Source organism: Cibotium barometz, chromosome 3 (genome assembly GCF_041138505.1).
Source record: "Cibotium barometz isolate CiBa-2024 chromosome 3, ASM4113850v1, whole genome shotgun sequence".
Classification (NCBI taxonomy): Eukaryota; Viridiplantae; Streptophyta; class Polypodiopsida; order Cyatheales; family Cibotiaceae; genus Cibotium; species Cibotium barometz.
Window position 1 is genome coordinate 12,370,136 of NC_141048.1, and position 15,723 is coordinate 12,385,858.

At 46.9% G+C, this 15,723-nt stretch overlaps 1 protein-coding gene across 2 annotated transcripts in view; it reads right to left on the bottom strand.

The window, feature by feature from the left end:
* Positions 1-1,338: 1,338 nt before the first annotated feature.
* Positions 1,339-15,723, bottom strand: part of LOC147639723 (paramyosin) — a 43,368-nt gene continuing 28,983 nt past the window's right edge. For both annotated transcript variants that reach the window (XM_086773199.1, XM_086773208.1), the window contains one exon: positions 1,339-1,975. In XM_086773199.1, the coding sequence (XP_086629325.1) occupies positions 1,625-1,975 (351 nt within the window). In that variant the 3' untranslated portion in view covers positions 1,339-1,624. The remainder of the gene's footprint in view (positions 1,976-15,723) is intronic.

Sequence of the window (15,723 nt, forward strand, 5' to 3'; positions counted from 1 at the left end):
CCCTAGTGTGTTCACAAACATCACTACCAAATATAACTACAAATAGCCCAATTTGCAAAAGGAAAACACAACGTGCACTAGTATAGGACTCAAGGCATCCAAGCCTCACAAAGTCGCCAAAGCGACTTGTCAGCAAATACCTTGTGCACACCCCACCAAGGTGACATTCTACCACTGGGTTCCCTACCTCACTATTCCTCCATCAAATCATTCAACAATAAGGGGTCCACAAAACCTGTTAGCCTCAGTGAGGCTTTTCCATCCCATAGACCAATTTGCACTATTACAAAGTGCTTATCAAGACTACGAAGTGCAGTTAAAGCCCAACTTGCTCAAACTCTTAACCCAAGGTATCCAAGCCGAATCAAATAGGTAGTGTGGACACCTATGGCTTGAAAGTGTGCATGATCTTCTAAGGTTTAAAGCCATTTAGGGCTTGCACAAACTCACCTAGCCATTAAAAAAAGCCATCGTATTTTTGTCATCCCCAAGGCTAACCTCAAAAACACCTTACCAAGACACCAAAGAGACACCACATCATCATCAATGGGGTCCTTGCTGAGTCAATAACTCCTAACCTTCCTCCACCTTGCTTAGTCATCAAACTCATGGTAATAATCACCTATGGCCCTGCTACAAATGATGGGTAATAAAGGTTGCCAACAAGGTAAACGTTGGCAAACTAAAAACACAGTTTCATAGACAGAGCACACATGTAGCATATTCTCAAAACAAAATGTACTCGTCTATTCTCAACCTCAAACAGCACCCTTTTAAAGCACCCTTTTTAGGTATAAACCAAATCACCTATGCCCCTGCTACAAATGATGAGTAATAAAGGTTGCCAACAAGGCAAACGTTGGCACACTAAAAACACAGTTTCATAACCGCCAAAGCTACAGAGCGCACACATCTGGCATAAACAAAATGCACTCACCTATTCTCGACCTCAAACAACACCCTTTTAAAGCACCCTTGTTAGGTATAAACCACTAACTAGGGATAAGCATCCAGATAACCCCTCTACAGATAACCCAGATAACCCCTCTACAGGTGTTAGAAGATGTCACATACAAAACCATGAACCAAAAACATCCAGATAACCCCTCTACAGGTCTTATTAACTAGGGATAAGCATCCAGATAACCCCTCTACAGGTGTTAGAAGATGTCACATACAGAACCATACACCAAAAACCCTGTCATAATGCCACTCAAAGGGCCATGTGTATGTGCAAGCATACGTGTTGGCCTGCATGTGTGCTTGGGTGCATGTACATGCACGCAGACGCACGTATGCAGAAAGAAATCACATACTCTTATACAATGAAAAGTATAATTTCAACAAAACTTATGTCTTCTCTTTAGAAAATGTATCACATAGCTTGAAAATCAGATGTACAAGAAGTAGCAATCATAATTGTTGGAAGCAGATAGTAAATTTTACTCACTCAATAAAGCATTTTGCAAGACTGTTATATAAAAATAAATAGAGTTCTTATGATCAAGCTCTTTGACAAGATCAGGTAGAACTTTGTAAAGTATTCAGAACCCTCTAGAATATACTGCAAAAGCTCCCAAGCACGCAAGGTGAGTACATCAAGCAATTGAGGTTTTCCCAAGGTCTACACAAGTGGCTCAAAAAGCTCTCCCATCTCTGCTGATGGCTGAGCTGTTGTGTTGCCTTGGAAAAACAGCGGTCTACCTCGAAACCATTGGTATGGCCAACACATGTTATATAGCCCGCTGGACATTCTCCCATCACCTACTCTCTCAAGTGCATCAAACTGCCTATTCAGTTCTTCAATCCTCTCCCTTAATTCTACAGCACGTTCATCTGCAATCCGAAGAGACCGTTCAGCTGCATTTCGTGCAGCGATAGCAGCCATGGTCATTTCCTCTTTAGATTGCAGTTTGCTGTTGGATTCTTCCAAGGACTGGCTCAATCGTTCAGTTTGTTTTCTTAAGGCAGCAATCTGCATTGCAAAATCAGTTAGAATAGGAAAACCTTGAAATAAGAGTGAAAATTTGTAAATTTATTAATAAGCTAAATTGTTTAGAAAGGCAAGAGAAACATCAATGATCTCACTCTCTCTCTCTCTCTCTCTCTCTCTCTCTCTCTCTCTCTCTCTCTTATTTTTAGTACCCATGATGATGTATTCCATGGTCATGATGTAATCTTTTGGTCTCATAGGTCATTTTGGCCTTTAATAGACATTAATATAACTCTCTCTCTCACACACACACACACAACCCCCCCTAGGTGGCATCCAGGCAGTGTTTCAAATATGTAACATTCATCCCACACCTGGATGTCGCGGACATACTACACCAACTAGTGCAAGGCCTTAAGGCCAAACACCAGGCATTTTGTGAACCCTTGTCAAAGGATGAGTTGCCACCCACGACAAGCAAAAAATTGGAAAAAATGGGAAAAACAGGAACATGATCAGGGAGTCCTCACACGGACGGGCACACCCACATCACAGGTCCTCACTCAGTATGGTACAGACAGGAGATGAATGCTAACAAAGATCTGCTCATTCAGATACTCACAACAAGTTGGAGCTTCCCCCCGTCTGCACACTTGCATTGCCTTGAGCCAGCAGTACTCGCCCTTAGCCACTGCCAGTCAGCATCGCCAGCGCTGCCTGCCAAGAGCTGCCCAGCCTGCGCAGCCCACCTACTATGCCCGCTGCGCATACATCTCACTATTGTTGCCTGAAGACCATATCCAAATCGTTATTCCAAGGGATAGGCTGATTCGACTTACATCCACGACCTTTCAACAAGTCCGTCCTACCTTTCATCGGTAGTGTGAGCTGAGAGAGACACCAAAACCAAGAAAAGAACGAAGTTGTCTCACTGTCTGTGGTATTGGCCAAGCCAAAACCTTATGGACTCGGTCATAGTCAATGCTCAACCCGTCTCTTGTGATCTTGTGTCCCAAGTAAATAATTTCCATCATAAAAAACTCACATTTACTTACTTTAGCATACAGTCAATTCTGTCTTAAAATAGTCGAGACAATCGTGAGTTGTCTAACATGATCCTCAAGAGTACAAACAACTATATACTAAAATATCATCCAGGAACACCACCACGAACTTCCCCAAATGTTCACGAAAAAGATCGTTCATCATTTGCTGGAAAGTGGCTAGAGCATTGGTCAACCCAAAAGGTAATACAAGAAACTCGTAATGGCCATACCTAGTCCGAAAGGCGGTTCTTTCTGTTAGAAGTCATCTCCTGTCTAGATTTATACACCAGGGCCTTTGTTGTGGGTGTGCCCACCCTTATGAGATGTTTTCCCATTTTTCCCCACTCTCCGCATTTTTCCCCTATTTTTTTCCATTTTTCTGAGGCTTGGGAGGGCTGCCAGAGGGTGCCAAGAGCAGTACAGTGCTGGCCGACTGGGTGTTTATCAGTCATGGACACTCTTGCTGCCGGCCGACTGGTTTTCATCAGTCGTGGGCACCAGATTGCTGGCCGACTGCATTTATGAAGTCGTGGACCTTTTTATCCGTCGTGGGCTTTTCTTTATGCTGGCCGACTGCCCTCTAGGGAGGTATATATAGGTCCTCAGCCCCCATACCTCATTTGTATCATTCCTCGGGATCTTCTTGTGTATATAGAGCAGAGTTACACGCCTACATCTCTCTTTCTTTTGTGCTGTTTTTCTGCCTGCGTTTTTGCTCTTGTGTTCCCAGATTTGGTCATCATCTCCGCTGCATATTCTGACATGGTATCAGAGCCTAGGCTCTAGATAGGTCTTGGGATTTGTGTGAGCAAGAGGGGGACTGTTTTGTGGCTGATTGGTGGACTGTTTTGGGCTGATCGGGAAGAGGAGAAGCAAGAGGAAGGGGGGCTGATTTGCTAGACAGCCACTTGCAGGTTTTTAGTTCTTCTTTGTTCCCACCCAGCCACCCTTTTCAAAGTACATCCCCGCTATGGCAGATCTGTTTGAGATGGCCGAGAGACATGTGAAGATCCCGACACTCCCCACGTTCCCGGTGGACCGTCAGTTGGACGGGAGCAACTACGGCATATGGAAGGTGATGATGGAATCCGTTCTGGAGTCTTACGACCTCGCCGATTTCGTCGTTGTTGGTGTTGCACGGCCGGAAGTAGAGGAAGGGGAGTTACCGTTGATCCGGAAGGACCGGGAGGCTCAGACACAGATGTGGGATCGTGTCAACGCCAGGGTCCGTTCGTTTATTTTCCTCAACTGCACACCACAGGTAATCAACCATGTAAAGCATATGATGCTAGCCAGAGGTATATGGCAGCATTTGGCCTCACTTTACAACAGGTATCGCCCATGAAGAGGATTTCCTTGGAAGTACAGATGCGGGTTATGAGCCCTGCAAAGTCGTGGACGATGCAAGAGCATATTAACAAGCTGCAGGCTCTTCAGCAGGAAGTTCTTCAGGTTGGGAAGGAGATATCGTCAGAGGACATGGCCATAACGTTGCTGTCACATTTGCCCTCTTCGTACTCAGAATTCTACTCGTCGTTGATTACCAGTGGGCAGGCTCAACACCATCGCGTGGGAGGAGCTTGTGCCCATGGTCCTGGACCAGGAGGAACGATTCACGAACCCTACTCAGAGTGGAGGTTCGGAGGCCTTTATTGGCCAACGGTCGAAAGGCCGTAACTCGAGCAAAGGGAAGGCTTCATCGGAGAAGTCTTCTGAGAAGAAGTCCGACGCTGACCGCGAGAAGCTGAAGGCAGTGAGGACCTGTAATGATTGTGGCGAGAAAGGCCACTATTGGAGGCAGTGTCCTAAGCGGAAGACCGAGAAGGGTGAAGATTCCTCAATAGCAATCATGAAGACTCCGGCTTTTGTGCACCTGGAGGTGATGGACACCGATGCTTCATTTTCTTCAGGCAGGGAGGAGATTGGAGGATTCTCCGCAACGGATACTCGAGAGTGGATTCTCGATAGTGGTGCTTCCAGGCACATGACTCCTTCCCGTTCCGGTTTACAGGATCTCTGCAGGCTTTCTGGTCATATTCTTACTGGGGATACGTCCACTATCCCAGTTCACAGTGAGGGCAGGATGGAGATAGTTCCCGATGGCAGAGGGGGGAAGCATTCCTCCCAGGTGTTGTATGTTCCGGCACTTGGTTTTCATCTGTTGTCAGTGCATCAGGTTTGCAAGACTGGCATACGGGTGGAGTTGTTGGAATATATGATCAATGTCATGGTCTAAGGTTAAGGCACACAATAAAATGTAAAAGGACCATGTAATATGAAGAGAATCCAGGTGAATGAAAGGGTCAAACCCCACTTGAAGTAGGCGAGTTTCTGAAGATTCTCTGGAGGCTATATTCTAGGGAGCCATGTGGGGGAAGATGGCCTTGGATGCTCTTGATGAGATGTAAGCAATGATGTCATTCAACCATGTACACTTTGGCTATAAAATGGTGGCCCTCCTAATGAGAAAAACACGAATTTATATGCTATGTGATGCTCCTTATTGTGCTGTCATTATGTTCTCTTAATCTTTGATTAAGTACTAGTTAATTACACTTTTGCTCATGTGACCACCATGGCTTATCTTGAACCACCATAGCTCTTTCATCACTCCATGCTCACATTAAGCTTGCATTATCACTCATTATGCTTTTCCCAACATGGTATCAGAGCCATGATTATCCCTAGGCATAGTAATTAACCACATTGATTAGTTTTTCATTTTTTCAAGCTTTCCATTAAAGCTTCAATGCACCCCCTGCTGGTCTTTTGCTTCATATGAGCTCTATAGTCCATCAAATCTCAAGCTTTTTGATTCAAAAGAGAGCTAACAGCCGGCGCAATCTACGGCTAGCTCCATTTGAGCTCCCACGAAGTACACGCGACGAAATCAGCTTTGCAACAACACGCTTCTGCGCAGCGAAATTCCTCAAATTGGCACCGTACGATGAATGGTTTGCTAATTCCTCTTGTGAGCATAACATTGATGCTATGAAGCTCCCACGTGTTGATTTTCATGAGCAATGGTCCACTGTAGCTGCTGTTTGAACTAATTTATCAGTGACAGTACATGCTGTGTTGCAGAGAAGATTTACAGAGATTGAAGCAACATCTTGACATGTTTGAGTGCTGAGCTTAAAGCCAATACCTTGGTTTTCACTTGGTTTAAAGCAGTTTATGTTTCTCATTTGGGAAGAGCTTCATTCAATTGCTCAAAGCTCACTCTATTTTTGGGGGCAGTTTTTCCTCTTTGAATTAATCATCTCCACTAATCATCATATAATTAATAGTAATTATCTATTGAGATGACATTCTAATATGCATATTGAGTTGAATATCTCTTTGTAGTCATGCATTCGGATGCTGAATCATCTAATGAAGATTATATCAAGAAATCATTGAAACCCAAAAGCAAAACTAGAAAACCTAGAATGAAAATCAAGTCTAGGCCCAGTTATTATCACTATGCAAAGGCTTATGGGTTTGGGGAATTCTTGAGTAATTTCATGCATCTATATGGTGATGGGGGATTCTAGCTTTTAATATTTTGCGTTGTTCAGTTCCAATCATGGAGTCAACTTACATATCATCCTCTTTCATCAAGAAATTCAACGGTCATGACTTCCATACTTGGCAAGTCAAAATGAGGTTTTTACTAATGAAAGAAGGAGTTTGGGGCATAGTCAATGGTACTATACCTAAACCTGCCACACGAGAAGGAGAAATCTCTTGGCAAACCAAGGATGAGAAAGCATTAGCTCTCATTGCCCTTGGAGTTGAAGATAGTTATATACATTACATTGGTAATGGAACATCTTCACAAATTGCTTGGAATTCACTGGATAAATCTTTTGGTGCTCAAGGCCTCCACAACAAAATCAGTCTCAAAGTAGACTTTTACAGTCTAGAGTACAAGATTGATAACACTTGCATCTCACATCAACACCATGAAGAGCTTGATGGCCCAGCTCGAAGCCATCAATGAACCAGTCAAGGAGAGTGATGCCATAGCCATCCTCCTAAAGTCAATGCCATCCGAGTATGATACACTCATGCCGACCTTAAAGTACATGCAGGATCCCACTTTGGAGGGAATAGAGTGTTCTCTTGGAAGAAGAGAAGAAGTTGAAAGGTAGAGCCATTGATCTTATCTCAAACCAGGCATACCTTGTTCAAAAGCAAACCGGCAAACCACTCCAATGTACACATTGTGGAAGGACAGGACATCTTGCCAAGAATTGCTACCACAAAGACAAGCCAAAGCGAATATGCACCAAATGTGGAAAGCTAGGTCACCTCGCCGACAAATGTTACACCAACCAGGCAAATATGGCAAGCACTTCGAATGAATCCGAAGAAGCAATTCAAGCATGCAACAATGTTACTACCTCTTTTGATGAAGCGGTAGATGCAGAATGGGCTTTCTAAAGCCAACAATGTTTATGCCCTCTCTTACCCAAATGTTTATGTACGGACACCTCTAACCACCGATGATGTAGGTTATGTGTTATTATGATGCCCACAATATCTCTCAGTAGGCCATGTAGCCCTCAAGGGGGGATTGATGGGGAGTTGAGTCTCCATGACCAACAAATGATGATGATGCCCATGGATATGATGATGATGATGCTACTATGATGATGGGGTATGGGAGAGGAATGTTTTCATGTAGGAATGTTTTCATGTCATGCTATTTTCTTTTCGCAATGTAGAAGCTATGCTCCCTATGAGCAATGCTAATTTCTTTTATGTACTGTAGAGCTATACTCCTTATGAGTTAAGCTTTTCTCTTTCATGTAATGTTTGGATCAAGGGAGGGCAATATACCATGCCATGATCAAGGGAGGGTGTTGGAATATATGATCAATGTCATGGTCTAAGGTTAAGGCACACAATAAAATGTAAAAAGACCATGTAATATGAAGAGAATCCAGGTGAATGAAAGGGTCAAACCCCACTTGAAGTAGGCGAGTTTCTGAAGATTCTCTGGAGGCTATATTCTAGGGAGCCATGTGGGGGGAGATGGCCTTGGATGCTCTTGATGATATGTAAGCAATGATGTCATTCAACCATGTACACTTTGGCTATAAAATGGTGGCCCTCCTAATGAGAAAAACACGAATTTATATGCTATGTGATGCTCCTTATTGTGCTGTCATTATGTTCTCTTAATCTTTGATTAAGTACTAGTTAATTACACTTTTGCTCATGTGACCATCATGGCTTATCTTGAACCACCATAGCTCTTTCATCACTCCATGCTCACATTAAGCTTGCATTATCACTCATTATGCTTTTTCCAACAGGAGTTTGATGAGCATTTTGTTGCTCTCCGGGACAAAGCAACAGGCCAAGTGGTTTGGGAAGGCGGAGTGGAGAATGGAGTTTACAGGCTTTCAGCACTCTCTCTCCCAGGTCCCCAGGATTGTGATGAGTGGCAGTCTAGTTATGGCTACTCAAGTGTGGATACGCTGCAGGTGCGGGCTTTCCGAGACCAGGTGGTGGATAGCTTGCCAGTAGATGGCAGCAATTGGCAGGAACTTTCCAGTACTGATGTTGGTAGTTCTTGTGTTCGTGAGTCAGAGGAAGCTGAACAGGTCACTTATGCTCTGATGTCTCGTCGTGTTCGGGACATAGAACTGTTAGAAGTCATCTCCTGTCTATTTGTATACACCAGGGCCTCTATGTGGGTGTGCCCGCCCGTATATCATTTTTCCACACTCCCCGTATTTTTTCCCTATTTTTCCCATTTTTTCCTAGTGGTTGGAGGACTGCCAGGTGATGCCAGGAGCACCCTATTGCTGGCCGACTGGATCTACATCAATCGTGGGCTTCAGGGTTGCTGGCCGACTTGTTTTGATCAGGCGTGGGCATCAGGATTGCTAGCCGACTGCATTTTATGCAGTCGTGGGATTTTCTCCAGTCGTGGGCACTATCTGCTGCTGGCCGACTGCCCTCATGGAGTTGTATATATTGCCCCTCAGCCCCCACCACTTCCTCATTCACTTTTTCGGGATCTTGTGTATAGAGAAGAGTTTTCACACCTATCTCTCTGTGTTTCTTGTGCTGATTATTTTCTGCAGTCTACTTGCTCTTGTCTACCCAAGTTTGGTTATCATTTCCGCTGCATATTTTGACATGGTATCAGAGCCCTAGGCTCTAGGAGATCTTGGGCGTTTTTCTGAGCAAGAGGGGGAGCAACAGGTTGCTGATCGGTGGACTGTTTCGGGCTGAACGGGAAGAGAAGGTGCAAGAGGAAGGCGGGCAAAGGGGCTGGACAGCCACTTGCATATTTTCAGATTTTCAGATTTTTCTCACCCACCCACCCTCCTTTCAGGTTACTCTCCGAGATGGCAGATTTGCTAGAGATGGCTGAGAAGCACGTGAAGATTCCGACTCTCCCCACGTTCCCAGTGGATCGTCAGTTGGACGGGTCCAATTACGGCATCTGGAAGGTCATGATGGAGTCAGTTCTGGAGTCATATGACCTTGCTGATTTTATTATCATAGGGGTGCCACGGCCGGAAGCTAAGGAAGGGGAGTTATTATCGACGAGGAAGGACAGAGAGGCACAGGCACACATGTGGGACCGTGTCAACGCCAGGGTCCTGTCGTTTATATTCCTCAATTGCACACCACAGGTGATCAACCATGTGAAGCACATGACGCTAGCGAGAGGCATCTGAGAGCACTTGGCTTCTTTGTACAACAGGGCGTCACCCATGAAGCGGATATCCTTGGAAGTGCAGATGCGGGTTATGAACCCTGCAAAGTCTTTGACGATGCGGGAACACATTAACAAGCTGCAGGCCCTTCAGCAGGAAGTCCTTCAAGCTGGGAAAGAGATATCATCCGAAGATATGGCCATCACGTTACTTTCCCACTTGCCTGGTCAGTATTCCGCTTTCTATTCCTCATTGATCACGAGTGGCAGGCTCAGCACCATTACTTGGGAGGAGCTTGTGCCAATGGTCTTGGACCAGGAGGAACGTTTCACGAACCCTCCTCATGGCGGAGGTTCAGAGGCCTTAACTGGCCAACGGTCGAAAGGTCGTAATACCAACAAGGGCAAAGGGAAGGCTTCACCGGAGAAGTCTTCTGAGAAGAAGCCTGATCCGGAACGAGAGAAGCTGAAGGCCGAAAGATCGTGTAATGATTGTGGCGAGAAAGGCCACTACTGGAGAAAGTGCCCTAAGCGGACAGGGAAGAGTGCTGATTCCTCAGCCTCAGCTGCGAAGACTCCGGCATTTGTGCACTTGGAGATGGTGGACTCCGATGCTTCATCATCTTCGAGCGAGGAGGCAGTTGGCTTCACCGCAAAGGATACCCGGGAATGGATTCTCGACAGTGGTGCTTCCAGGCACATGACTCCATCCCGTGACTTCTTCCTGGATCTGAAACGACAGTCAGGTCGTATTTTTATTGGCGATAACTCCACTATTCCGATACATAGTGAGGGCCGGATGGAGATTATTCCCGACGGCAAGGGGGGCAAGCATGCTTCCCGTGTTCTTTATGTCCCTGCTCTGGGCTTTCATCTTTTGTCAGTGCATGAGGTATGCAAGACTGGCTTTCGGGTGGAATTTGAGGAGCATTCAGTTGCTCTAAGGGACAGTGAGACAAGCAAAGTTGTTTGGGAAGGCGGTGTGGAGAATGGCATCTACAAGCTCTCTGCACTCTCCTCATTGACAGGCTCTCAGGTCGAAGATTTGTGGCACTTTCGTTTTGGCCACTTAAATGTGGATGCTTTGCGGCGCGCCTTCCGGGACCAAATGGTGGTTGGCTAGCCAGATGTTGGTAATAGGCAAGGACGCTGCAGTTCTTGCATACGTGGTAAGCAGCACAGGGAATCCTTTCCGAAGCAGGCTTCCAGGAGGGCTTCGAAACCATTGGAGTTGATTCACACTGACTTGTGTGGACCACAGCAGATACCATCCTTGGGAGGATCTCTCTACTTCATGCTGCTGCTTGATGATTGTACCAGATTCACGTGGGTCTACTTTCTTTCCCAGAAGGACCAGGCTTTTGTCCGGTTCAAGGATTGGCACGTGATGGTGGAGAAAGAGTCTGAATTTCAGGTCAAGACTCTCAGGGCTGACAAAGGAGGTGAATTCTCCTCGACTGTATTTTTCCGGTTTTGTGCAGATCATGGCATCAAGAGGGAATTGGCCAATACCGGATCGCCTTCGGAGAATGGAGTTGTTGAACGTAAGAACAGGACTGTGGTAGAGATGGCGAGGACCATGCTGGAGCATCGTGATCTTCCTCGTCCACTTTGGGGTGAGGCTGTGGCAACAGCTGTCCATACCATTAACCGCTCTCCGACGACTTCTGTACCCCATATGACTCCATTTGAGGCATATTTTGGCAGGAAACCCGATGTCTCGCACTTCCGTGTCTTTGGGAGTGACGCGTATGTACATATTCCGAAGAAGCAGAGGGGGAAGCTTGACTCCAAGTCCCGCAAGCTGGTATTTGTGGGGTATAACTCTCTTTCCAAGGGATACAGGTTGTATGATCCAGAGAGGAACGAGATTGTTGTCAGCCGGGATGTGGTCTTTGACGAGCATGTTCCAGCATCCACTGTCGAGGAGCCGCCACTTCTTGGAGATCCAGAGGAGTCTGATGATGATTCCCAGTCTACCACTCCAGTTGATCCACCTCAGTCATCACAGGAGGTCGAGCCCGCAGCTGGAGTTGAGCCCCCGCGATCACAGAAGGCTCCACGATCTGTTCGAGTACCTAGGTGGTTGTTAGACACCCTTCGGGAGTCAGGTGTCACGGAGTTACCCTCCGAGTGGACCACAGAGGACGGCCCTCGAAGATCACATCAAGTCCGAGATAAAAGCAACACGGCGGAGCTTCTTCAGGTGAACTATGCTCTGATGTCTCGTATCATGCGGGATAAAGAGCCCACTTCCGTAAAGGAAGCCCTTTCACAGGATACTTGGCGGGAAGCCATGCAGGTGGAACTTGATGCCATCGAGAAGAACAACACTTGGGAGTTGGTACCGAGGCCGTCGAAGCGGCCAGTCATTGGTGTCAAATGGGTCTTTAAGACCAAGTACGCGGCTGATGGGTCGGTGGACAAACACAAAGCCAGGCTCGTGGCTAAAGGTTATGCTCAGCGGCCAGGCATCGACTACGAGGATACCTTTGCACTGACAGCGCGGATGACCACGATTCGGACCGTTCTTGCCCTTGCTTCTTCTCAGAGGTGGCCCGTGTACCAGATGGATGTAAAATCCGCGTTCCTTAATGGTGACCTGCAGGAGGAGGTGTACGTTGAGCAGCCTCTAGGCTTTATTGTTCCAGGATCGGAAGGGATGGTTTACAGGTTATGTAAGGCCTTGTATGGTCTTAAGCAGGCTCCGAGGGCTTGGAATCAGAAGATTGATTCCTTCTTCATTCGGACTGGATTCCAGAGATCGGTTGCAGATCCGAACCTGTATCTCTTTCGGAAACGCGGCATGGTCACACTTATCATCCTTTATGTGGATGATCTCATTCTCACCGGCGGTCATGTGGAGCACATCGGAGTGACGAAGGCTGCCTTGTCAAAGGAGTTTGAGATGACCGACTTAGGCTTACTCCACTTCTTCTTGGGATTGGAGATCTGGCAGACCCAGAGGGGGTTTTTCGTCTCTCAGCAGCGGTATGTTCATGAGTTGCTTGAGGCCTTTGGGATGGAGAACTGCAAGCCTATTACTTCGCCGATGGATCCGAACACAAAGTTAACCGTTATAGATCCTTGTGAGCCAGTTGATGCCTCGCAGTACCGAAAGTTGGTTGGTTCATTGATCTGGCTGCTGAACACCAGATTGGACTTGAGCTTCTCCGTGGGGCTGTTGAGCTCTTTTATGCAGATGCCATTGAAGACTCATTGGGACGCAGGATTGCGGATCTTGCGGTATCTGCAGAGTACGAAGGATCTGGGACTCTTTTACACAGGAGGGAATGGAGTCAAGCTCCAAGGTTGGAGTGACTCAGATTGGGGAGGAGATCCAGACACGAGGAGATCTACTTCAGGATACACTTTTACCCTCGGCTCAGGAGCAGTTTCTTGGAGCAGCAAGAAGCAGCCAACTATTGCCCTTTCTTCGACAGAGGCAGAGTATCGGGCTGCTTGTGGTGCTGCTTGTGAGGTTGTATGGCTGCGGAGGCTGCTAGGCGAGACTGGGTTTCCACAGAGGGAGCCCACAGTCATCCAGTGTGATAACCAGAGTTGTATAGCTATTGCTCGGAACCCGGTTTCCATGCCCGGACCAAGCATATAGAGATACAGTATCACTTTGTACGTGAGAAGATCTTGGCGGGTGACATCTTGCTACTTTGTTGTTCGACGGAGGACAATGCGGCGGACCTCTTCACGAAGTCTCTACCTCAGGCTACGCTTAGGCGGCACTCCAGCTCCCTGGGGTTGGTTTCATAGCTAGGAGCTGAGAGGGGCTGTTAGAAGTCATCTCCTGTCTATTTGTATACACCAGGGCCTCTGTTGTGGGTGTGCCCGCCCATATATCATTTTTCCACACTCCCCGTATTTTTTCCCTATTTTTCCCATTTTTTCCTAGTGGTTGGAGGGCTGCCAGGTGATGCCAGGAGCACCCTATTGCTGGCCGACTGGATCTACATCAGTCGTGGGCTTCAGGGTTGCTGGCCGACTTGTTTTGATCAGGCGTGGGCATCAGGATTGCTGGCCGACTGCATTTTATGCAGTCGTGGGATTTTCTCCAATCGTGGGCACTATCTACTGCTGGCCGACTGCCCTCATGGAGTTGTATATATTGCCCCTCAGCCCCCACCACTTCCTCATTCACTTTTTCGGGATCTTGTGTATAGAGAAGAGTTTTCACACCTATCTCTCTGTGTTTCTTGTGCTGATTATTTTCTGCAGTCTACTTGCTCTTGTCTACCCAAGTTTGGTTATCATTTCCGCTTCATATTTTGACAAGAACTTCCAGTAGTTGAGGATGTTCTTTCCACGGGGACCTTTCAGAAAGCCAGGCAAGTGGCAGGTGCTTACTTGCAAAAGGAGGTGGTTTCTCCAGGCTTTGTGGTTCCGGATTCAGAGGGGGTGGTTGACAAGTTTCATCAGGTTTCCAGGACTTGTTTGTGCACCGTAACAGGTGTTGATCCTTGTGAGCAGTGTGATGTCTCTGTGACTCAGAAGCTGGCACTATCTACTGCTGGCCGACTGCCCTCATGGAGTTGTATATATTGCCCCTCAGCCCCCACCACTTCCTCATTCACTTTTTCGGGATCTTGTGTATAGAGAAGAGTTTTCACACCTATCTCTCTGTGTTTCTTGTGCTGATTATTTTCTGCAGTCTACTTGCTCTTGTCTACCCAAGTTTGGTTATCATTTCCGCTTCATATTTTGACAAGAACTTCCAGTAGTTGAGGATGTTCTTTCCACGGGGACCTTTCGGAAAGCCAGGCAAGTGGCAGGTGCTTACTTGCAAAAGGAGGTGGTTTCTCCAGGCTTTGTGGTTCCGGATTCAGAGGGGGTGGTTGACAAGTTTCATCAGGTTTCCAGGACTTGTTTGTGCACCGTAACAGGTGTTGATCCTTGTGAGCAGTGTGATGTCTCTGTGACTCAGAAGCTGTATGGTTCATTGATCTGGTTGATGGACACCAGATTGGACGGGAGCTTCCTAATGAGGCGGTTGAGCTCATGGTTGCAGATGTCTCTTTGTGAGGCAGGATTGCGTTTCCTGTGGTTTCTGCGGCATGCGAAGGATCATGGACTCTTGTACACAGGAGGGGAATTGTTGGATGGAGTCCGACTCCACGGTTGGAGTGACTCGGTTTGGGGAGGAGATTCGGACACGAGGGGATCTACTTATGGCCCAGGAGCAGTTTTATGGAGCAGGAGGAGGTTACATTGCAGGTTTGGGCTTCCACTGGAGGAACCCATGGTCATCCAGAGGCACTTTGTTCGTGAACAGATCGTTGCTGATGACATCTTGCTGGAGTTCTGTTCGACGGAGGACAGTACGGTGGACCTCTTCACGAAGTCACTCTCAGGATTTGCTCAGGTGGCACCCCAGCTCCCAGTGGTTGGTTACACAGCTAGGAGCTGAGAGGGGGTGTTAGAAGTCATCTCCTGTCTAGATTTATACACCAGGGCCTTTGTTGTGGGTGTGCCCGCCCTTATGAGGTGTTTTTCCTTTTTTCCCCACTCTCCGCATTTTTCCCCTATTTTTTTCCATTTTTCTGAGGCTTGGGAGGGCTGCCAGAGGGTGCCAAGAGCAGTACAGTGCTGGCCGACTGGGTGTTTATCAGTCGTGGACACTCTTGCTGCTGGCCGACTGGTTTTCATCAGTCGTGGGCACCAGATTGCTGGCCGACTGCATTTATGCAATCGTGGACCTTTTTATCAGTCGTGGGCTTTTCTTTATGCTGGCCGACTGCCCTCTAGGGAGGTATATATAGGTCCTCAGCCCCCATACCTCATTTGTATCATTCCTCGAGATCTTCTTGTGTATATAGAGCAGAGTTACACGCCTACATCTCTCTTTCTTTTGTGCTGTTTTTCTGCTTGCGTTTTTGCTCGTGTTCCCAGATTTGGTCATCATCTCCGCTGCGAATTCTGACACTTTCAACGTGCCTTTCATGAATACGTATCTGGTGGTAGCCAATACGTAAATCTATCTTTGTGAAATACTTCGCTCCCACTAAACGGTCAATCAGGTCATCTGATCTAGGGAGAGGATAGCGGTTCTTAATTGTCACTTTATTCAA